At 48.5% G+C, this 25137-nt stretch overlaps 1 protein-coding gene across 1 annotated transcript in view; it reads left to right on the forward strand.

The window, feature by feature from the left end:
• The window catches only part of LMNA (lamin A/C), a 65386-nt gene extending 41897 nt beyond the window's left edge, over positions 1-23489 (forward strand). Inside the window, exons 2-12 of the mRNA XM_040332730.1 lie at positions 7994-8150; positions 10112-10237; positions 10321-10491; positions 10579-10704; positions 11261-11481; positions 13996-14212; positions 15210-15317; positions 15574-15693; positions 18887-18985; positions 19187-19435; positions 22945-23489. Coding sequence (XP_040188664.1) covers positions 7994-8150; positions 10112-10237; positions 10321-10491; positions 10579-10704; positions 11261-11481; positions 13996-14212; positions 15210-15317; positions 15574-15693; positions 18887-18985; positions 19187-19435; positions 22945-22974 — 1624 coding nt within the window. The 3' untranslated portion in view covers positions 22975-23489. The remainder of the gene's footprint in view (positions 1-7993; positions 8151-10111; positions 10238-10320; positions 10492-10578; positions 10705-11260; positions 11482-13995; positions 14213-15209; positions 15318-15573; positions 15694-18886; positions 18986-19186; positions 19436-22944) is intronic.
• The last annotated feature ends 1648 nt before the right edge of the window (positions 23490-25137 follow it).

Below are 25137 nucleotides of genomic sequence, written 5' to 3' on the forward strand. Positions count from 1 at the left end.
TGCGGGCGTGTAGCGGATCTCATATGCCCTACGCTGCCGTAACTAAGTCAGGCGAGTACCGTATTCAGAAACAATTTGCGTCCTTAGTTATGGTGGCGTAGCGTATATGGGCCGGCGTAAGCCCGCCTAATTCAAACTAGGCTGGTAGTGGGCGTGTTGTATGTAAATGATTCGTGACCCCACGTAAATGACACGCTTTACGAACGGCGCATGCGCGCGCATGCTCAGTATCGCGTCAAATTTTCTCCCTAAGATACGTCGGCTCAATGTTTAGGCGACGTGAACGTAAACCTACGCCCATCCCCATTCACGGACGACTTGCGCAAACGACGTAAAATACGACGCTGTTCCGACGTTTCCGACGTCCATACCTAACATGACTTACCCCTGCTTTATGAGGGGTAAAGTTACGCCGGACCGACGCCTTACGTAAACGGCGTATATAGATGAGCCGGACGGAACTACGTTTGTGAATCGGCGTATCTAGATCATTTGCATTTTCGACGCGGAAATCAACAGAAGCGCCACCTAGCGGCCAGCGTAAATATGCACCCCAAGATACGACGGCGTAGGAGACTTACGCCGCTCGTATCTTGGCAACCGTGAGGCGTATCGGATTCTTTGAATCAGGCGCCAAGAGACGGCACACACTAAGACTTACGACGGCGTATCTGGAGATACACCGTCGTAAGTTGTTTCTGAATCCGGCCCAATAACTTTATTAGCGGGTCCATCTATCTCATATCTTTGTGGGCAAAAAGTTGGTGGACACCTGACCATCACAACGATATGAGCTTGTTGGACATCGCATTCCAGGAGCAAGGCCATTATTATGCCCCCTCCCCCTATATCCATTATGACTTTGGCCCCCTCACCATGGCCATTTTATATGGAGTAGCCTCTTTTGTGGCTATAATATCCTTCACATTCTTTACTACTTTCCATAAGATTTTGGAGCGTGTCTGTCGGAATTTGTGGCCAATTGTGAGGTCAAGTGCTAATGTATATCACATATCGGGCCTCTCGTTGGGTACCAAAAAATAAGGCAAGGTTAAGTGCTGATGTTTGATGAGAAAACATAACTCACATTTCAGGCCTCACGTTGGGTACCACAAAATAAGGCAAGGTCAGGTGCTGATGTTGGATGAGGAGACCTGGCTCACATTTCAGGCCTCACGTTGGGCACCAAAAAATAAGGCAAGGTCAGGTGCTGATGTTGGATGAGGAGACCTAGCTCACATTTCAGGCCTCACGTTGGGCACCAAAAAATAAGGCAAGGCAAGGTCAGGTGCTGATGTTGGATGAGGAGACCTGGCTCACATATCGGGCCTCACGTTGGGCACCAAAAAGAAAGACCTGGCTCACCATCGGCATTCCAATCCATCTCAAAGGTGTTCAGTGGGGTTGAGGTCAGGGCTCTATGTAGGACACTCAAGTTCCTCCTCACCAAACTGGTCTTTATGGAGCTGGCTTTGTACACAGGGGACAGTCATGGTGGAACAGAAAAGGGTCTTTACCAAACTGCTACTTCCAAGGTTGGAAGAGCACAACTGTCTGCAATGTCTTTGCATGATGGGGTATTACCAGGACCCTTGACTGGAGACCAGTGCCGGGACAAGGTCATCCAGTGTCTTGGGCAAAGATATCAAACTGCACCCCCTCCCCTTCCCTTAGAGCAATAAACCATTGCGTCCAGAGCAGCCGCTCCTCCTGCCCACCCCTTGTCCTGGCCCTGCTGGAGACACCGGAAAACCTCATCATTTGGGGAGTGCTCACATTCTTTTGGTCATATTCCATCTGTCCACCCTTCCATCCCTCCATCCATTCATTTGAATGCCTATCCTTCATATATCTATCCATCCACATCACTGTCCGTTCTTCTATCCATCCATGTATATGTCTGTCCATCTACCCATATATCTGTCCTTCAGATTGTGCATCCATCCAGTCACTCAGTACCAGGACAGGTTCTTCTAGTGCCCGGGACACGGATGTAGAACTGCGCCCCCTCCCCCACTGTTCATGTGTGCCATAGAATGGGTTTACTGCCCTGTGTCCATTTTCTGTCTCCTTGCTCCACTGTGCCCAGATGAATAAAGTTACCAGTGTCTGATATTTTTTCTGGGAGTTCAACTGGTCTTTTCCTTTTGGAGCCGTACCTCGGTTGCCATCTGGCCATTGCCCTCCTCCACCCACACCAACCTTCCTTTTCAAGTAGTGATTTGCACATGGTGGAAGGGGAGAGACTCCCACCCGTCACCTGTACCTGGGGGGATCTCCATTTCCTTTCCCGTCTCTGGAATATTTGCAGACGTGATTCATTGTCCCCTTCCAGCCTTTTCCTGTTGTTGAACAAGTTGCAGCCTGGTGCCGAGACCCGGACAGGCCCTTCGCCCCCAGGCGACATGTCTAGGTTGGCTCACTTTCACCTAAGAATTGGGCGTTCACCTTCTCCTCTTCTCGTAAAACAATAAGAGATAGGTGGGGGCTTCGCCTGGGCTGGTTGGGTTACAATCCTGTGAATCATCATTGTTTAGACAATCTACTGTGGAATGGGGCCTATATTTTGGTATATTGTGCAGTCAATGATAAACTCCACCTCTGACCATATTTCCCATAATCTCCCCTCCCGTACAGGTTGTCAGATTCTGACAGATGGGGTGTCACTGAATCATCACCACCTTTATTAGATGCAGGCCAGGAGGGCCACTGCATGACCCCTTGGGGGTTGTGTTACAGAAACAGATGTGCTCACACTTGGTTAAAGTTAGAAGCCAACTTTGTAAAGCCAGGCAATGAATGGTACCAGTCAACGGCCATATTTTTTTTCTTTTTTCGAGCTCTGTGGTGCATTGCGCACCATCAAAACCAAAGACCATGTGCAAAAAAAGAGCACTGGGTGTATACTAGAGAGAGGACCCTGATCCCCGGGTCACAAGATTCCTGATGGAGACTGGGACTAAACTCCACCCAGCTGAAACCGGGTAGACCGTGTACATAGAGTGCAGAGGGTGTACACATGGTAGTCCTCCGAAGAGATAGGACCCTGGCCCTGATCCCCCAGATCTCAAATCTCCTGATGGGAATTGAGGTACTCTTGGTCCCCCCAGCCAAAACCAGGCCAACCCCTGTACACATGGTAGTCCGCAAAGAGAAGGCCCTGGCCCTTTTCCCCCAGGCCTCAAATCTCCTGATGGAGATTGAGGTACTCTTTGTCCCCCCAGCCAAAACCAGGCCAACCCCTGTACACATGGTAGTCCGCAGAGAGAAGACCCTGGCCCTTTTCCCCCAGGCCTCAAATCTCCTGATGGGGATTAAGGTACTCTTGGTCCCCTCAGCCAAAACCAGGCCAACCCCTGTACACATGGTAGTCCTCCGAAGAGAGAGGACCCTGGCCCTGATCCCCCAGACCTCAAATCTCCTCAAGGGGATTGAGGTATTCTTGGTCCACCCAGCCAAAACCAGGGTCTCAAAGGTTGAACTTGCGACTGGGCCCTGGTGTTCTGCCACTTTGGGGGAGGGGGGCCCTAGAAAGCAGGAAGGAGGCCCGCTGCAGAACATGTTAAAGGGTCCCGCTGCGGGACCATAATAAAGGGCCCCCGTGACGAGAGTAAAGAATCAGTGGGGGATGGCCCTGGGCCCAAAGGGAAGGGCCCCTCGGCCAGAAGAAAGGAGGATCAGAGTAAAGGGCTCCTGGATCAGTGGGAAGGGCCCCAGGCTTGGAGGGAAAGGTTCAGGCTGGGGGTCAGGGGGGCCTTAATTGTTTCTTGCACCAGGCCCCTGAAGGTTCTAGTTGACCCCAGCTTGAAAGGTCCTCCCCTTACTCCATATTTTGTCTTCCTAAAATACGATTTCATTATTTTGTCCGCCCTCTGCAGGGCAATAGACCAATGATGCTTAGAACTGATCACCTTAGTTGCACAAAGCAGACTGATATCTGTGACAAAAAAGGCAAATAAAACACAACGGTAAAAAGCCGGTGCAGCTAAGGACATAGGAGCTAGCAATTACTTTGGTGAAGTTTACATACAGCTGGCAGGCTCGGTCCGTAGGATGACGTCCGTATGCTCGGCGACTTTGGCTGGGACATCTCTCTGTATAAACACGCCGCTGCGCTCACACCGAGCAGCTGGAAACTTGGAGAGCGGCGAAGCTGATCCGCCTTGATTTTCTGGCGCTGCGCCACCGATCGCATTACTGGAAATTTGTACTTTTTGTTTTTTCAATATTTGTGCTAAAAATATCAGGAATGCGTTTTAGATCTCCTGTGCCGGGATTTCTACGTAAACACCGGCTTCTGTTGTGTGTGTGCGGTACAGCCCAGCCGTATTGTGTCTAATCCAGGCAGCCCATGGGAAAGAATTTGGGATGAGGTTCAACCTGTATATAGCCCAGCTGCCCTGTGTCTTTACATTTTTAGTATTTTGAATCTCGTTTCTAAAGCCACGACTTTTTATTTAGTTTTGGACAGAGCCCGGAAGAGTTAGAATCCCCATCATGTTTTTATTGCTGTTGGTGCCCCCGCTGGAGAGACTCTCCCTCTCAGATTGTCCCAGAGACAGATAATGATGGGAGATCCAGTGTGATAATCTTCCATTGATTTTTTTTTGCCTCTGGTAGGCCCCCTGACGTCAGGGCCCTCTTCGGAGGCCCCCTGACGTCAGGGCCCTCCTCAGAAGGCCCCCCGTACCTTGGGGCCCTCCTTGGTTTCCCCCTGTACCTCTGGGCATGGGTGTAGGAACCCTTACAAATCTGGGGGGGACAGCTTTTTTACTCGCCAGGTATATTCTTATTCAGTAAACTGGGAGTTGTTTGCGAATTTGCCTTTCATAAATAACCCCGAATGTGTTTTGTAGAGCATAGAGGGTTCTAAACGGCCATCGGGAGGAGATCGCTGTCACTTGTAAATACAGCAGCGCATCTGTATTTACAAGTGACAGTAGAGAGGATTTTTCACCCCCCCCTGTTACCTCCGCGCTTAGGGTGACCATTTCCAAACTGCCATTCAGGGACACCACTCCCCCCCCCCCCCTTCTTGAGGGACCTGTTTCGTGGAACAAACTTTTTCCAATGACCGAGGGGGTGGAGGCAACTGGCGGTTGGGTGGTGGCGTGCGAGGTGGAATGTAGTCTCGGGAGTTGATGGGGAATTTGGCAGCGGGTGATTTGTTGGGTTAATGGCTGGTGTTAGCACTTTATTCATCCTGACACCATGCTTGATATGGTGTCAGGATGATCAAATCACATTATTTCTGTTACTACATTGTAATATATAATGAAATAGTTGAACTCACCATAATGCAGAATCAGTGGGAACCCTGAGCTTGTCACCAGATGCAGAGTGTCCAATTTGTCCACTGCAACATCGCAGTCCCGCTATACGTCGCTATTTGCCACCATTATGAGTAGAAGAAAAATAAATAAAAATTCCATAAATGTTCCATGTAGACGCTATAACCATATAGGCGCAAACCAATCAATATACGCTTATTGGGATTTTTTTTTACCAAGAATATGTAGCAGAATACGTATTGGCGATTTTTTTATTGGATGTTTTATAGCAGGAAAAAAAAAATATATATATATATATACATATACACACACATTTTTAAAATTGTTGGTCTTTTTTTGTTTATAGCGCAAAAAATTAAAACCGCAGAGATGATCAAATACCACCAAAAAAAAGCTCTATTTGTGGGGGGGAAAAAAGACACCAATTTTGTTTGGTTACAGTGTCGCATGACTGTGCAATTGTCAGTTAAAATAACGCAGTGACGTTTTGCAAAAAATGGCCTAGTCATTAAGGAGGGGTAAATCTTTCGGAGAGCAAGTGGATAATAAGGACTGTTTCTTTAATGGACTGTCTATAACATGGAACCCCTCCATACATTAGGGACTATGCTTATCGATCAGGGATTAGAACTATGATAGTTACTTGGTAGAGGGACAGAAGACAATAAAAGAACAGAGGGGTAGGTTTCTAAAACAGGGATATTGCCATACACAGTAGTGGGTGAAGGAGGGGGACTGGTCTCTAGGTCAGGGGCTGTCTCTCTGTGTACAGTGACATGCTGTGATTGGGTGAGCAGTCTCTTTGCACACAGACAGTTTTGTGTCTCAGTGTAGCACACATAGGCAGTAGACATGTACAAACACACTGGCAGCTGTACATCCCCCCCCCCCCCTCCCTCCTGAGCACTCGTTCATGCTCCCCTCACAGTGATTTATGATTCTTCTAGCAGGCCACCGCGGAGCATTCCAAGCTGGCAGGTTAGGGAGGGGGGAGATAAAGAAAGTAACTGACAAGGAGGCACAGGCTCATCCATCAAACAGACAGGTCTAAAGAACTCCTAAAACTCCTTGGTGTGGGCAGAGGCTGGCAGGTCCCCCCCCCCCCCCTACTACAATAACACTCACTGTGCAGTGTGATCAGGAACATCGCTGGTGTCTGCTGCTCGTGCTGTGAAGAGTCAGTCAGACTCAGGTGCCCAGTGGAGACGGAAGTGAAGCAGCATAGACTCCTGTGTGGGATGCCGTGAGTGGGGCCCCCACTGACAGCCCAGATGCACTTGCCAGACGATGGATGAGGACATGCAGCATGGTGGAGAGCACTTGGCGCGGAGGAGGAGGAAGTTAACTCCTCCTCCGCTTTGAGTGCTGAGCAGGGAGTCGCATCCATGACGTCACTGGTTGCTACACGCCGGGCGGCTGTAGCAACCAATATCCAGTAGAATATCAGGTAGAGGCGGAGGTGGGTTGAGTTTCACTGTATTGTCCAGGGATTAATATGGAAGTCGGAATCCGGCCCTGAACCTGGGGGGGATTTTACCATACCTGTCCCCGCCGCATTATTTCCTGGGGGGGATGTGTCCCCCCCATCCCCCCCGGTTCCTACGCCCATGCCTCTGGGCCCTTATCAGAGTCTTCCCTTTACATTCTGGACCCCATCAGTGGGCCCTTCTTACTTTAGAGCTCCCATCAGATTCCCCCCCTTACATCAGGGCCCTCATCAGAGGCCCCCTGTGCATCAGGGCCCTCATCAGAGTCAGGAGTGGTAACCTTAATCCTCAATAGGTGCATATTTGAGAATACACCACTGATCCTGGCTGCGGCCTGGACAGAATCTTGTAGTGGGCTGGTTGTAGCTGTGGGCCGTGGTTTGGAGACCCTTGTTCTTGATAGACATTTGATAAACGGGTAAAACTCTTTCAAGGATTATTATCCACATGGGGGGGTCATTCAGTTAACACCAGCACTCACCTGGCCCACATGTTTTATAAATGGGCCCCAACTCTCATAGGACCCTTGTGCACCTTCTGCACGTATGGTATGAGCTCCCCCGATTCCAAGGGTCCATCAAAGGCAGGCTGGGAGCCTCAGCTGTGCCACATACCAGGCTTACTGACCGTGCCCTTTAATATGGATCTTGTCAGACCTCGTATTGATCCTTCTGCAGGTCCTGGCCATCTATCGCCTTGCTTCCTGCTCCTTCCTCTACGTCTTCCCATAATTGCATCTACCAGAGGCAAAAAAAAATCAATGGAAGATTATCACACAGGAACGCAGGGGTGCGCCAAAGGTTTAGTCAGTCCAGTTAGGGGGAGCATGGCGCTTCTCTTGTAATGTTTTAAAAATGTGGCATAGGAGATCAAAACCACAAAGAATTAATGGAGGTTATTGCTTTTTTTGTGTACTTGTAAATGAGATCAGCTTAATGGGTTGGCGTTTGCTTACAGAGGTTGCACTTTACTGCTCCTCCCTCAGTGCATGCCTGTCTGCTAGGTCTAACTGATTAAAAACAATAGACTCTTTGTAATAAATTGATCTTATCTCCGCAGTATTGAGAACATTTAAATGACGAAATTTCCATTTAACAACCACAAATGAAAGTTGCTCTCGTATAAAAAAAAAGACGTGTAGTCCCATCGTAAAAAGTCTTTCTGTAAAAGTAGAACAAAGTCTTGTGCTTACCCAGAATCCTTTCTGTTTTCTAGGAACAAGAAGAAGGAAGCGGACCTGCTGACAGCTCAGGCTCGCCTGAAGGATTTGGAGGCACTTCTGAACTCGAAGGATGCCGCACTTTCCACTGCGCTGGGCGAGAAACGCAACCTGGAAACTGAGATCCGGGACCTGAAAGGACAGTTTGCCAAGGTTAGGAAACTGATAATGACCTGTTTGTGTAAGAGGGTGCTCTGCCCTGTGCAAAAGTTTAGCAGCAGCTTCTGAACTTATTTCAGGGGTGGATGCAGCACCCATTACTGTCCCCTCAGAAGGGGACCATTATTTGAAGGGACTTTGAAAGATGCACCAATAACTAGTTTGAGTAAAGCTGAACATCTGGGGCAGTCCTGCACTTTTTATCCCAGAGGATCCCTTGAATAAAATGTTCAGGTTTTAGGGAATACCTGCTGAAACCAATTGATTGGTGGCCAGTGGGAAAGATACCCCTTACATCGGTGGTCAATGGGGAAAAAAATATTTCTTAAAGTGGGTGACAGAATGCTACCCTACAGACAGATAAAACAAATTTGCATAAAAAATCTCTTCTTAAAGGGGTTGTAAAGGTTCCCGTTTTTGCACCTTAGTGCATCCTATGCATTAAGGTGAAAAAACATCCTATGATTAGTGGCCCCCCCGAGCCATCGAAAGAACGCGCTGGATTTCGGGATGGTCTTCTCGGCTCTTCATTGCATAGATTGATAGCAGCGAATCCATTGGCTCACGCTGCTGTCATTCAAAACCGATGACACAGGCTCTTGGGGGCGGGGACCGAGTCGGCATTCGTGTCTATGGATGCAAATGCAGGACTCAGGAGCGCGCCCGCAAGGTAACCCCCTTGGTAAGGCACTTCCCAGGGGGGGTTAGCTGATGCGGGAAGGAGCCGAGACAGCAACAGAGGAACACCAGAAGATGAGGAATCAGGGACAAACTGTGCAAAAAGAGCTGCACAGCGGAGGTAAATATAACATGTTTGTTATTTTTTTTTTAAAACATTCGAACCTGTAGTACCACTTTAAGTTCCTGCAATGTCAACTGCTGCCCTCTGTGTCCTATACCATGAAACTGTGCAATCAGTATGGGTGCACTGTTTTCTGGTATGCTCATTAGATGTCATGCAACTGGCTCTGCCAAATGAATTGAGCCCGGAATTATACAGGCATACTCAGATGGGAGGTCAATCGGCCACAGCTCAAGGAACCCTGAGCAACCTCTTGAGGTATTCTAGGGTTTCACGCAACCCTGCTTAAGAATGGCTGATCTAAAGCTAGCTACAAATGTTACCATCTCACCATGGGCAAAAGTTTTGCAGCATCTTCTGACCACCTTACAGGAACAGAAAAGGTGCAGTACCCCTTGCGCCCCCTTAGAAGTGGAGCTTTACTTAAAGTGGTTGTAAAGCTTTAAAAAAAAATGTTTTGCTGTGATCCTCGTCTTCTGGGGTCCCTCGGCGGCTGTCTCGGCTCCTCCCCACTTCTGGTTACCCCCTTGGGAAGCAGTCTCCCAAGGGTGTTGCCTTGCGGGCACTCTCCCGAGTCCTGTGTTCGGCGTCAACTACAGGGGTCGGCCCCGTCCCTCGCGTCATTGGAGTTGATTGACAGCAGTGCGAGCCAATGGCTGCGCTGCTATCAATCTATCCAATGAAGAGCCGAAAAGGGACGTTGCAGGATTACCTAATTAACTACAAACTATAAGTTCTGCTTCTCCAACCTCAACCTCATAAATATAAACACATCTAAAGGTGGCCCCGTATGTTACAATCTCCTTTTAGGCTCTGCAATAAGCAAAAGCTTTGCAGCATCTTATGACCTTTTTTGTAATGGGTGCTGCACTGGGAAAGTGCAGCACCCATTACAGCCCCTTAGAAGTTGAACATTACTGGAAGGGAACCCTTCAGTAATGGGTCGACTTTGAGTTCTGCTTCTTACAACTTCATCAGTTTTGGTCCTAAGAAAGATACCACAATCCTATTCCCTTTGGTGTAACATTCCCAAACCAATGCTGTAGGGTACATGGGCTGCTTTGGGCTTAGACACTTTCATGACTGTTGTAGGTGGCTTTTAATGATAAATGTTTAATAATAAATGTTTACATAAAATGTTTGTTTTCTGTAGCTGGAAGCAAGCCTTGCGGATGCAAAGAAACAGCTTCAGGATGAGATGCTTCGCCGTGTCGACGCGGAGAATCGTAACCAGACCCTGAGGGAGGAGCTGGAGTTCCAGAAGAGCATCTACAGCGAGGTTGGTGTAGCGTACATTGAGGCACCATTTTACATTAAAATAGCGATTTGTGCTCTGATGGAGGTCAATATATCGTTTTGCAGGAGCTGCGCGAGACCAAGCGGCGGCAGGAAACACGCCTGGTGGAAATCGACAATGGGCGCCAGCGGGATTTCGAGAGCAAGCTGTCCGAAGCCCTTCTGGACCTACGTTCTCAGCATGAAGGTCAGATCGGCTTGTATAAGGAGGAGTTGGAGAAGACTTACAATTCAAAGGTAAAGCGGGATTCCAAGGGCCGTGTTGGTTCCAGACTTTGGTTTTGTAACGTATAAATAACCATGCATCATTTTTTTTTCTTGTAGCTGGAGAACGCCAAGCAGTCTGCAGAAAGGAACAGCAGCATGGTAGGAGAGGCCCACGAGGAGATCCAGCAGAGCCGCATTCGTATAGACAGCCTGAGCTCCCAGCTGAGCCAGCTCCAGAAGCAGGTGAGACTAAAAACGGACCTGGAGGGCGAATGCCCACACAGGCGTTGCCGTTTAAATCTTTACAGTTGAACCTTGGATTACGAGAATAATCCGTTCCAGGAGAATGCTCGTAATCCAAAGCACTTGCATATCAAAGCGAGTTTCCCCATAGAAGTCAATGTAAATGAAAATAATTTAGTTCCACATTGACTTCTATAGCATGCAATACTGCATGTGGCCAGAGGTGGGGGGCGCCGGAGATCCTCAGAAACACTCGGGAACAGCTCGGCTGAACTCGGGAACGGAGTATGTCCGAGTGTTTCCGAACAGCTCCGATCTGGTCCATTTCGGCTCTGGCGCCCCCGCACCTCTGGCCAAATGTGGTACCGCACCCCGCAGAGGCTTGACTCCTGCTCGTTTTGTGAGACAACACTCGCAAATCGAGTCAGGATTTAACCGTTACCCGCGTTACTCGCAATCCGAGGTTTCACTGTACAATCTTTGATGGTCTTTTTAATTTATGCAATTGTGCACTATCCACAATTTGACTTTTTTTTTATCCTCTCTATATATGCAGCTGTCTGCTAAGGAGGCCAAGCTGCGTGACCTGGAGGATGCGCTGAGCCGAGAGAGAGACTCCAACCGCCGGATGCTGTCGGACAAGGACCGCGAGATGGCGGAGATGAGGGCCCGCATGCAGCAGCAGCTTGATGAGTACCAAGAGCTGCTGGACATCAAGTTGGCCTTGGACATGGAGATCCGCGCTTACCGCACCCTGCTGGAGGGAGAGGAGGAGAGGTGAGTGAACGTGGCCCGAAAGTTGGGCGGAAGTTGAACAGAACACCACCTATATGACATCATAGGACATGGAAACAACCTTTTTTTAATAGTATTTGCTACACATCTTATGTCTCTATGGCAGGGCTTTTTCTTCTCAGAGAACAGGTGCAGTAACTCCTCCCTTCCAAGCCACCCTTGACTCCGCCCCCTACCCAGCTCCAAGCAACAATGGAACCCCCTGCAAAAATAGATCCCCTCCAGCAACAATAGATTCCCCAGTAGCCAGCATCAGTAGACCCGCCAGCAACAAAGATCCCTACCTCCTAGCAACGACTTACCCCCCCCCAGCAACAATAGATCCCCACGGGCAACAGAAGAACTCCCAAGCAACAATAAACCTCCTTCCTTCGCAAAAATAGATCCCCTTCAGCAACAATATATCCCCCAGCAGCAATAGACTCTCCAGCACACCCCAGCACCTCTTTCCATTACATACATTCAGTTTGGGAGGTGCCAGAACTGCGTTCCCCCGCGTTCCTGCTGAAAAAAAAAAGTCCTGCTCTATGAACTTTTGACATGTCGGCCATTGAAATTTTACAATGGGCATGGACACTATCAAATAGGGCACACCTTGACTCCCCATGGGGCAGGGTCAGATCTAGCCTGTCTGATTGTGCAGTCAAAAATGTCAGGAGGGCAGAGGATGAGAGGTCAGCAGGGCAGTGTACAGGGGGGCGGTCAGCAGGGCAGAGGATGGGAGGTCAGCAGGGCAGTGTACAGGGGGGGCGGTCAGCAGGGCAGAGGATGGGAGGTCAGCAGGGCAGTGTAGGGGGGGGGTTGTCAGCAGGGCAGAGGATGGGAGGTCAGCAGGGCAGTGTACAGGGGGGGTCAGCAGGGCAGTGTACAGGGGGGGGGGTCAGCAGGGCAGAGGATAGGGTCAGCAGTTTGTAGGGTAGTGTACAGGGTGTCGGCAGGGCAGGCAGAGGACATGGGTCAGTAGGGCAGAAGGTGGGAGCTCAGCATGGGAGTGTACTGCAATTGGTAAGGGGTATACTGGCGGTCAGCAGGGCAGTGTGCAGGGATCGGGGATGGGAGACGGCCAGCATAGCCCTGGTGTGGGTCTGTCAGAAACCATGAATCAGACAGAAGTACAGTTAAATCACACTTGTTTAATAATAATAATAAAAAGATAAACAGAGTAAGCGTAGTCAAAACGGAACCAAAGTTCAGGAACCGGATTGGATAGTCAGCCAAGGCAAACATCAGGGAGCCAGAGATGAACGTAGTAGGACAGAAAGCAGGATCTGGAGCCAGAAGGAACGTCAGCCAAGCAAGTCTTCAACAGGAACGCAGGAGATAGTTTTTGTGATGTTGACCAAGGCGAAGGCAGAGATCAACTGAACTGGACGGCTTAAGTAGGCAGGAGTTACGAGCAGGATCATCAACAGGAGAGATAGGAGCTGGTAATTTAGCTGACAGCTGAGCGGCCAGCTCAGAGAAGGAAGGGCTGAGCCCAGCCCCCTTGACAGGGTCTTTGGGGGGTGCAGCTAAAATCTGTGTGTGGGGGGGGGGGGGAATGTGGAGCCCTCCTCTGTTGCCACTGCCTAGTTCTGGCCGTGTCATTGGGTATGCATTAACCTATCTCCGGTATCCTGTCTATTTCTTCTGCCTTGCTTGTTCTGCCCCCTCCCCGGTCCTTCTCATTTGCACCTCATCCAGTGCTCCTGTCTAGGATAATAGTGGAAGGGCCATGACTTAAGTAGTCAGTATGGCCTCTAGTTCAAAAAGCCCATTGAGAGTGCCATACCAAAGAACTCCAAGTCCAAGACCTTTAATTCTTGGTTTTCACTCGCAACAAGAAAATATAAAATAAACAACGCGTTTCGTGGGGTTCAAATACTCTTCATAGGGTAGCTGATGTTTCACTGCTGCTGGGCATTCCTCGCTGTTTACCTTCCCAAATTTGTGGTGACTGTGCCCTTTTGAGTCCTCCCCATCTACGTACAACATCTGAGCCCCGAAGAAGGGGAGAGATTTTTGAACCTCCCCTCCAGAAAAAAATTATTGTCGTGAGGGAACATCAGTAACTAAAGACTTTGGACTCTTTTGGTTCTTTCGTTTTGACACTCTTAATAGACTTTTAGTTAGGTCCCCTGTTTGTGCCGAGAGCAGCCCCACCGAAGTAATTGAATGAATCCTCCATGAGTCGGAACCCGGCTCCTCGGTTATCCTGGCTCTGGTATGACCTCTAGTGGCTGTCGTGAAGCTTTTCATGCGTTGCCTACCCAATACTAGAGACACGCCTAGAAGCGGTCTAGCACAGCTGACTATCCTACAGGCAAGCAGATCTTTTTTTTTTTTTTTTTTTGTCAATTGGTGATTCCTTGAGAAACGGGGACAGGCTATGCCGCAGTTCCTCGACAGGACACCGGCGCCTTGTGCTGCTACTGGATAGGCTAGTATGGGCCTCAATTCTCTTGATAGATAATTATACTTCAAGGCTAACCGTTTTTTGATTTTTCTCTCATACAGACTCCGACTCTCGCCCAGCCCCAGCGGGCAGAAGAGGACGGCCAGGACAGGGCAATCCTCGGGGCAGGTCTCCTCTTCCTCCAAGAAGCGTAAACTGGAGGGATCCGAGTCGCGGACCACCAGTTACAGCCAGCACGCCAGGACCAGCGGGAAGGTGGCCGTAGAAGAGGTGGACCTGGAAGGCAAGTTCATCCGACTGAAGAACAAGTCCACTGAGGTGAGACTGGAGAACTGACATGAAAGATATGGTACCTGTCTGAGGCTATGAGGAGCAGGGGAGGGCTGGGCCAGGGGGCAGGGTGGCAATTGCCTCCCAGGCCGCCCCTGACTTATGTTCAAAAATGGCCGGCAGCCGCTGCCCGCTACCATTTTTTTTATTCTGGTCTAGGAAGTTGGGCCAGGGGCATGGCCACGGCGGCCGGCCGCTAACTGTTGCAACCCATAGCTGACCCCCCCCATACACCCCATGTAACCTGCCCCAATGATCAGGCTGAATTGATGGGCACTGGAGTTGGCTGCACTGGTGAGGCTGCATTGAAAAACCAGATGGGTCATAGATGGTGAGCTGATTTGGCGGTTCAGTGGCCACCTGACTGAACTTGCCCCCCAGGCCTAAGGCTGCAAGCTGCCCTCCCCTGATGAGGAGCAATATTAGCATAAAGAATATATAATTCTCATGAAAGCAGTTCGAGCGGCTAATTAGTCGCTGGTTCGCTTTCCAAACCAGTGGGAGGGGTCATCCTCTGCCACACACCCCACCTCACACCACCCTCCTGAAGCGCACCAGTAAGCCCGAAAAATACCAGCAAGCTTCGGGGGAGGTATGGGGTGGGGTGGGGGGGTGTCAGTGGTAACCCCTCCCACTGCTTCGGAAAGGGAACCAGCGACTAATTAGCCGCTCGCACCTGGGATACAACCCGATGGTTCACGCAGCTGGCCATAGAGGTGAACAGAGGCCAGATGGGTCTTTCTAAAACCACGCTATAACATTTGGCGTTGTCGGCAGGATAACTGTCACTTTCCAACTGTCATTCCTAGCTGGTGGCAACCTTCCAATTTAATCAAAAAGAACAGAAAATTAAAAATGTGAAACTTTTTTGAGGAATTTCTGGATTTGTTTGGAATTCTCTTGCCTATGTAATGAAATGTGAACTGTTAATAACGTTGTCACTATGTCCCCCCGTCCCCCCTCCCCCCCCCCCCCCCCCCCGCAGGATCAGTCGCTGGGGAACTGGACCATCAAACGCCAGATTGGAGAGGATAAGCCGATTATTTACCGTTTCCCCCCCAGAGTCATGCTGAAGGCCGGACAGACCCTGACGGTGAGTCCTAAAAACAGCGGCTGTTGAATTTGCTGTATTTTTGGGCTTTGAGCGCCCCCCAGTGTTCAGTGGAAGGAACTGCCAAGTTACTTTTTTTTTTTTTATTCTTTTTTTATTGGGCTTGATGGAACGGCTTTTCATAAGGATACATTTTGTTTTTAGTGTTCTTTTTAATGCTTGATTTGTGTTTTTTATTTTTGTTTTATTTCCTTTTGCTCATTGATGCTTATGTCACTCACGTCCCATTCCTCCGCAGGTCTGGGCAGCTGGGGCCGGAGTGGCTCACAACCCCCCCTCTGATTTTGTCAATAAGTCCGCTAACTCCTGGGGCACCGGAGACAGCATCCGCACTGCCCTGCTTACATCCAGCAATGAGGTGAGTGCAGGGGGGTGCTTACATGGGGTGCTCAGAATGGGAAGTGATGTTAACAATTGGCTCCCCAAATTTGGAGCTGGAGGGGGGACAACGGCCAGGAGAGAATGAGTACAATACCATAGAATGGTGTGTGGATGGTTTAAATGATGACAGTAGTGGCACTTCTTGGGGGGCATAATGGGGGTTGTACTAGGTAGTGGTAATCGTAGGAGGAGTAGTATCGGGTAGGGGGCACCAAGGAGGTAGTATTAGGTAGTGGTACTTGTAGGGGGCACAATAGGGGTAGTATGTAGTAGTACTTGTGGGGGGGCATTATGGGGGTAGTATCAGTTAGTGCCCTCATTGTGCCCCCTACAATTACCAATACCTGATACTACCCCCATTGTGCCCCTATGATTACCACTACCTGATACTACCCCCATTGTGCCCCCTATAAAAACCACAACCTGATACTACCCCCATTGTGCCCCCTATGATTACCACTACCTGATGCTACCCCCATTGTGCCCCCTACGATTGCCACTACCTGATACTACCCTCATTGTGCCCCCTATAAAAACCACTACCTGATACTACCCCCATTGTACCCCCTACGATTATCACTACCTGATACTACCCCCATTGTGCCCCCTACGATTATCACTACCTGATACTACCCCCATTGTGCCCCCTACGATTACCACTACCAGATACTACCCCCATTGTGCCCCCTACGATTACCACTACCGGATTCTACCCCCATTGTGCCCCCTACGATTATCAATGCCCGATACTACCCCTATTGTGCCCCCTACGATTACCGCTTCCCAATATTACCCCCCATTGCGCCTCCTACAAGTACCACTACCTGATACTACCCCCTATTGTGCCCCCTACGATTACCACTACCTGATACTACCCCTATTGTGTCCCCTACCCGATATTACCCCCATTGTGCCCCCTACGATTACTACTACCTGATACTACCCCCATTGCGCCTCCTACAAGTACCACTACCTGATACTATGTCCCATTGTGCCCCCTACAAGTACCACTACCCAATACGTGCCCCCTACAAATACCACTCCCTTATACTAACTCCACTGCGCCCCTACGATTACCACTACCTGATAGTACCCTCATTGTGCCCCCTACAATATCCACTATCAGGTAGTGGTAATCGTAGGGGGCATAGTGGAGTTGGTATAAGGGAGTGGTATTTGTAGGGGGCACGTATCGGGTAGTGGTACTTGTAGGGGGCACAATGGGGGGTAGTATCAGGTAGTGGTACTTGTAGGAGGCGCAATTGGGGTAGTATCAGGTAGTGGTAATCGTAGGGGGCACAATGGGGGATAATATCGGGGAGGGGTAATCGTAGGGGGCACAATAGGGGTAGTATCGGGTATTGATAATCGTAGGGGGCACAATGGGGGCAGTATCAGGTAGTGATAATCGTAGGGGGTACAATGGGGGTAGTACCAGGTAGTGGTTTTTATAGGGGGCACAATGGGGGTAGTATCAGGTAGTGGTAATCATAGGGGGCACAATGGGGGTAGTATCAGGTAGTGATACTCATAGGGCGCACAATGGGTGTAGTTTTGGGTAGTGGTAATTATAGGGGGCACAGTAGGGGTAGTGTCAGGTAGTGGTAATCATAAGGGGCACAATGGGGGTAGTATCAGACAGTGGTACTCGTAGGGGGCACAATGGGGGTAGTATCAGGTAGTTGTAATCATAGGGGGCACAGTAGGGGTAGTATCAGCTAGTGGTAATTGAAGGGGGCACAATGGGAGTAGTATTAGATAGTGGTAATCGTAGGGGGCACAATGGGAGTAATATTGGGTAGTGGTAATCGTAGGGGACACAATGGGGGGTAATATCGGGAAGGGGTAATTGTAGGGGACACAGTGGGGGTAGTATCAGGTAGTGGTAATTGTAGGGGGCACAACGAGGGTAGTATCAGGTAGTTGTAATCATAGGGGGCACAGTAGGAGTAGTATCAGGTAGTGGTAATCGAAGGGGGCACAATGGGAGTAGTATTAGATAGTGGTAATCTTAGGGGGCATATTGGGGGTAGTATCGGTAGTGGTACTTGTAGGAGGCAAAATGGAGGTTGTATCAGGTAGTGGTAATCGTAGGGGGCACAGTGGGAGTAATATCGGGAAGGGGTAACGGTAGGGGGCACAACTGGGGTAGTATCAGGTAGTAGTAATCATAGGGGGCACAATGGGGGTAGTATCAGATAGTGGTAATCGTAGGGGACACATTGGGGGCAGTATCAGGTAGTGGTAGTTTTAGGGGGCACAACGGGGGCAGTATCGGGTAGTGGTAGTTGTAGGGGGCACAACGGGGGGGTAGTATCACATAGTGGTAATCATAGGGGGCACAACGGGGGGTAGTATCACGTAGTGGTAATCATAGGGGGCACAACTGGGGTAGTATCAGGTAGTAGTAATCATAGGGGGCACAATGGGGGAAGTATCAGGTAGTGGTAGGGGGCATACTGAGAGTTGTGGTACGTAGTGGAATGGTAAGATGTGCTGTGTACTGGGGTGGGGGGAGCAGTAGTCAGAGTGGTGGTACTATGGGTCATCATGATGTAGGTGGTGCAGGATAGGGACAGGTTGGGGTCAGTGTAAGGGACAAGGAAACAGTAAAGGAGTAAAGGACAGAAGAGGAGATAGTATAGGGGACAGGATGGGGGGGCAGTGTAGTAAAGGGCAGGATTGGGGGCAGTGTAAGGGAACAGATGGGAGTGGAGTAAAGGATGGGTTAGGGTTAGTATAGGGGACAGGGTGGGGGGTACTATAGGGGAGTGGATGGGGGTGGTGTAAAGGACAGGTGGGGGAAGTATCAGGGACAGGATGGGGGTGGAGTAAAGAATAGGTTGGGGTAGTATAGGGGACAGAGAATGTGAAGTGATGCGAACAATTGGCTTTCCAAATTTGGAGCTGGAGGGGGGACAACATATTATTATTAGAGGGGGAGGGACAGCATTGGGGTGATCTTTGGCTCCTCTGGGGATGTCTATTGTTAGGGGGAGGGACATTGGGTTGATCTATGGCTCCTCCGGGGATGTCTATCAGGGGGAGGGACATTGGGGTTGATCTTTGGCTTCCCTGGGGACGTCTATCATTAGGGGGAGGGACATTGGGGTGATGTTTGGCTCCTCTGGAGACGTCGCACTCATTTACGCTTTCCTCTCCCCTCACAGGAAGTTGCGATGCGTAAGCTTGTACGGTCTTTGGTGAACGATGAGGATGAGGAGGATGATGATGAAGATAATGAGCACCACCACCATCACCACCACCATGTAAGTCCGATGGGGTTCCCTATGTAGGGGTGCAGTCGCTGGGCACATTGGGCATAGAAAGGCCATCCAGAGCCGGGGGTCCAGGGCTAAGGACAGGATTTTGGTGGATATAATGCGTATCTATTGGGGTATCGGCACCCCAATTCCGGGTCTTCACAAACCACCTCTTATGGTTCCAACGCGTTTCTCCTCCCTTTACAGGACGGTCAAAACTCCGGAGACCCCACCGAGTACAACCTGCGCTCCCGCAACATCACCTGCACTGCCTGTGGACAGCCGGCCGAGAAAGGCGTCAGTGCCACTGTCGGGGGCGGAGCTTCTTCTTCCTCCAGCTCTTTCACTACCGTCACCCGCACCTTCCGTGGTGTAGGAGGAGCCAGCGGGAGCAGCGGCATCGGAGAGAGTCTGACACCTCGCTCCTACTTCCTGGGGAACAACCAACGCGCTAAGGTGAGGGACACGCCCCTGCCATAGGAGATCAGAAACTACCATTGTGGGAGGGGCAGTGACCCAAACTACTGGGAGGAAATCTCTTCATTGTGGGAGGAGCAGGGACACAAACTACTGCAGAGATGTCCCCCCATTGTGGGAGGGGCAGAGACACAAACTACTGCAGATATGTCTCCCCATTGTGGGAGGGGCAGAGACACAAACTACTGCAGGAAATCTCACCATTGTGGGAGGGGCAGAGACACAAACTACTGGGGGAAATCTCACCATTGTGGGAGGGGCAGAGACACAAACTACTGCAGGAAATCGCATCATTGTGGGAGGGGCAGAGACACAAAATACTGCAGGAAATCTCCCCATTGTGGGAGGGACAGAGACACAAATTACTGCAGGAAATCTCACCATTGTGGGAGGGGCAGAGACACAAATTACTGCAGGAAATCTCCCCATTGTGGGAGGGGCAGAGACACAAACTACTGCAGGAAATCTCCCCATTGTGGGAGGGGCAGAGACACAAACTACTGCAGGAAATCTCCCCATTGTGGGAGGGGCAGAGAGACAAACTACTGCAGGAAATCTCCTCATTGTGGGAGGGGCAGAGACACAAACTACTGCAGGAAATCGCATCATTGTGGGAGGGGCAGAGACACAAACAACTGGGGGGAATCTCATTGTGGGAGGGGCAGAGACACAAACTACTGCAGGAAATCTCACCATTGTGGGAGGGGCAGAGACACAAACTACTGCAGGAAATCTCCCCATTGTGGGAGGGGCAGAGACACAAACTACTGCAGGAAATCTCCCCATTGTGGGAGGGGCAGAGACACAAACTACTGGAGGAAATCCCCCCATTGTGGGAGGGGCAGAGACACAAACTACTGCAGGAAATCTCCCCATTGTGGGAGGGGCAGAGACACAAACTACTGCAGATATGTCTCCCCATTGTGGGAGGGGCAGTGACCCAAACTACTGCAGGAAATCTCCCCATTGTGGGAGGGGCAGAGACGCAAACTACTGCAGGAAATCTCCCCATTGTGGGAGGGGCAGAGACACAACTACTGCAGGAAATCTCATCATTGTGGGAGGGGCAGAGACACAAACTACTGCAGGAAATCTCCCCATTGTGGGAGGGGCAGAGACACAACTACTGCAGGAAATCTCATCATTGTGGGAGGGGCAGAGACACAAACTACTGCAGGGAAATCTCCCCATTGTGGGAGGGGCAGAGACACAAACTACTGCAGGAAATCTCACCATTGTGGGAGGGGCAGAGACACAAACTACTGCAGGGAAATCTCCCCATTGTGGGAGGGGCAGAGACACAAACTACTGCAGGAAATCTCCTCATTGTGGGAGGGGCAGAGACACAAACTACTGCAGGAAATCTCCCCATTGTGGGAGGGGCAGAGACACAACTACTGCAGGAAATCTCATCATTGTGGGAGGGGCAGAGACACAAACTACTGCAGGGAAATCTCCCCATTGTGGGAGGGGCAGAGACACAAACTACTGCAGGAAATCTCACCATTGTGGGAGGGGCAGAGACACAAACTACTGCAGGGAAATCTCCCCATTGTGGGAGGGGCAGAGACACAAACTACTGCAGGAAATCTCACCATTGTGGGAGGGGCAGAGACACAAACTACTGGAGGAAATCTCACCATTGTGGGAGGGGCAGAGACACAAACTACTGGGGGAAATCTCCCATTGTGGGAGGGGCAGAGACACAAACTACTGCAGGAAATCTCATCATTGTGGGAGGGGCAGAGACACAAACTACTGCAGGAAATCTCCCCATTGTGGGAGGGGCAAAAACAGGAAGTCTCTCCATTGTGGGAGGGGCAGAGACACAAACTACTGCAGGAAATCTCCCCATTGTGGGAGGGGCAGAGACACAAACTACTGCAGATATGTCTCCCCATTGTGGGAGGGGCAGTGACCCAAACTACTGCAGGAAATCTCCCCATTGTGGGAGGGGCAGAGACGCAAACTACTGCAGAGATGTCCCCCCATTGTGGGAGGGGCAGAGACACAAACTATTGCAGGAAATCTCCCCATTGTGGGAGGGGCAGAGACGCAAACTACTGCAGGAAATCTCCTCATTGTGGGAGGGGCAGAGACACAAACTACTGCAGGAAATCTCCCCATTGTGGGAGGGGCAGAGACACAACTACTGCAGGAAATCTCATCATTGTGGGAGGGGCAGAGACACAAACTACTGCAGGAAATCTCCCCATTGTGGGAGGGGCAGAGACACAAACTACTGCAGGAAATCTCCCCATTGTGGGAGGGGCAGAGACACAAACTACTGCAGGAAATCTCCCCATTGTGGGAGGGGCAGAGACACAACTACTGCAGGAAATCTCATCATTGTGGGAGGGGCAGAGACACAAACTACTGCAGGGAAATCTCCCCATTGTGGGAGGGGCAGAGACACAAACTACTGCAGGAAATCTCACCATTGTGGGAGGGGCAGAGACACAAACTACTGCAGGGAAATCTCCCCATTGTGGGAGGGGCAGAGACACAAACTACTGCAGGAAATCTCACCATTGTGGGAGGGGCAGAGACACAAACTACTGGAGGAAATCTCACCATTGTGGGAGGGGCAGAGACACAAACTACTGGGGGAAATCTCCCCATTGTGGGAGGGGCAGAGACACAAACTACTGCAGGAAATCTCATCATTGTGGGAGGGGCAGAGACACAAACTACTGCAGGAAATCTCCCCATTGTGGGAGGGGCAAAAACAGGAAGTCTCTCCATTGTGGGAGGGGCAGAGACACAAACTACTGCAGGAAATCTCCCCATTGTGGGAGGGGCAGAGACACAAACTACTGGAGGAAATCCCCCCATTGTGGGAGGGGCAGAGACACAAACTACTGCAGGAAATCTCCCCATTGTGGGAGGGGCAGAGACACAAACTACTGCAGATATGTCTCCCCATTGTGGGAGGGGCAGTGACCCAAACTACTGCAGGAAATCTCCCCATTGTGGGAGGGGCAGAGACGCAAACTACTGCAGAGATGTCCCCCCATTGTGGGAGGGGCAGAGACACAAACTATTGCAGGAAATCTCCCCATTGTGGGAGGGGCAGAGACGCAAACTACTGCAGGAAATCTCCTCATTGTGGGAGGGGCAGAGACACAAACTACTGCAGGAAATCTCCCCATTGTGGGAGGGGCAGAGACACAACTACTGCAGGAAATCTCATCATTGTGGGAGGGGCAGAGACACAAACTACTGCAGGGAAATCTCCCCATTGTGGGAGGGGCAGAGACACAAACTACTGGAGGAAATCTCACCATTGTGGGAGGGGCAGAGACACAAACTACTGCAGGAAATCTCCCCATTGTGGGAGGAGCAGAGACACAAACTATTGGAGGAAATCTCACCATTGTGGGAGGGGCAAAGCCAGGAAGTATTCATTGTGGGAGGGGCAGAGACCTTTTATTAGGTTGCTACTGCCGTTTATCTGACGTGTTTTTTTTTCTCCTCCTCCTCCGTAGGTCACCCCCCAGAGCTGTTCCATCATGTAACCTCGTCCCACCCGGTGACAATGCCAACTATTAAAGCTAATCCCATTGGATATATTTTGTTTTTTTGTTTGTTTTTTTTTTACTTTTTTTTCTACATCCGAATATTTTATAGAAGGAAAAAAAAAAAAGAAAATGCTTTTTTTTTTAAATTTGAAAGCAGCTTATATTTCTGAATGAAACCAAAGGTTAAAAAAAAAAAAATCTATATATCAGGTAGGCCCCGCCCCCTTGGCTTCGGGGCACCCCGGCAAAGCTCCTCCAGTTGGTTTCTCCCTCCCCCCCGCCGCAAGGTTATTACGATATAGATTTGAGCTTTTGCCTCTCCATTTTTCGATGGTAAGCATGCCAAGGCAAATATTTGGCATTCAGGGCGGCCGCCGTGACAACGAAACAGTGGGTGGAGCCGCCAAAGATTACCGTCAACAAAAAATCCAGCCAAAGGTAAACCTCAGCACAGAGGTCCATGTTTACAAACTCCTAGTAAGACACTACTCCGTGTTACTTGAAAAAAAAAAATAGTTGTTTCAATTCAAAAGGGAGCTCAGTGCCTAAAGCCGCCACGGGCGTAAATCCGTTGTGGCGCAATAAAACGTTTTTTTTGATGAATCGCATCTCTCAATGCAAAATAATTAAGCTGAGATCATTGCACTCTACCAAAAAAAAAAAATTGGTACAAAATTTATATTTTTTGGGATAATGTTCTAAAAATCGGGGGGCGGCGGCGGGCAAAGGTCATGTGACCTTACTGGCCCCGCCCCTATGTATATGTTTAACACTAGATCGTCAAAGCCTGAACTTGTTCAAGGGGGGGCGCCACTGCCTTTTGGATTCATTGGCTCATGCCACTTAAAAACGGAGGGCCTGCGTTTTCGTAGCCCTCGACCGCTTCGCGCCTCTAAATGCCCGGCCAGTAAAATATATATTATAGTGCTTAAAATTTATAACCGACGCTTAGCCAATTTTTTTTTTTGTATATCTATATATATATATTGTATGTTCTGCAGCTCGGGGGCAAAGGTCTGCAGTTTTTAAAAAAAAATTGCTACTTTTCACATGATGAAATAATTTTTGGGAAATTAGCAAAAAATATTCATAAAATGCCAGGCTAAAAGGAGTAAAAAAATATATACATTGCATTTAAAAATGTTCTGTAGTTCAGAGCAAAGTTCTGCATTTTTTTTATTTTTTTAAACTGCTACTTTTTTTCCTTTTTTTTTTTAGTTGAAGCAATTTTGGAAAATAACAGAAAATATATTCATAAAATCCTAGGTTTAGAGGAGTAAAATATATATATTACATTTAAAAATGTTCTGCTTTTTTTGGTCAATGTGAAAGGCAATATTTAGGCGTTTTCAAGGGTGCAAAGATTAAGATTCATGTTAATTTTAATTGATTCTTATTTTTTTTTTTTTTTTAATGTTCTTTATTTTTATCTTTTTTTACATGGTAGTAAATTTGGAAGGCAATATCTGGGTGCAAAAAAAATATATAAATATCTATATATATATATATATATATATATATATATATATATATATATATATATATATATATATATATATATATATATATATATATTACATAAAATGAATAAAATATAATTTTTTTATTTTATTTAAAATGTAGAATGCCCTTGCCCTTTTGCCCTTTTAATGGAGACAACTACTTGAGCCAGCTGATTCCTGTTTTACATATAGATATAGATATAGAAACAAATTCTACATTTTAAATAAAATAAAAAAATGTATATTTTTTTCATTGTGTATATATATATATTACATAAAATGAAAAAAAAATATATATATCTTTATTTTATTTAAATGTAGATTTTTTTTTTTTTTTTAGTAAATGTTGAAGGCGATATTAAGATGTTTTTTAAGGGTGCATCTCATTGTGCAAAAAAAAAAATTCAATGAGTTGCATTCTTAAAAACACCTATTATTGCCTTCCACATTAAAATGCATCTAAAAAAAAAATGTCTAAATTAAAAAAAAATTAAAAATGACCCACCTTAAAAACATCTTAATTTTGTTTTCCACATTTACTAAAAAAAAGTGTATCTACATTTAAATTAAAAAAAATATATATATATATATATATATATATATATATATATATATATATATATATATATATATATATATATATATATATATATATATA

Source organism: Rana temporaria, chromosome 13, assembly GCF_905171775.1.
Source record: "Rana temporaria chromosome 13, aRanTem1.1, whole genome shotgun sequence".
Classification (NCBI taxonomy): domain Eukaryota; kingdom Metazoa; phylum Chordata; class Amphibia; order Anura; family Ranidae; genus Rana; species Rana temporaria.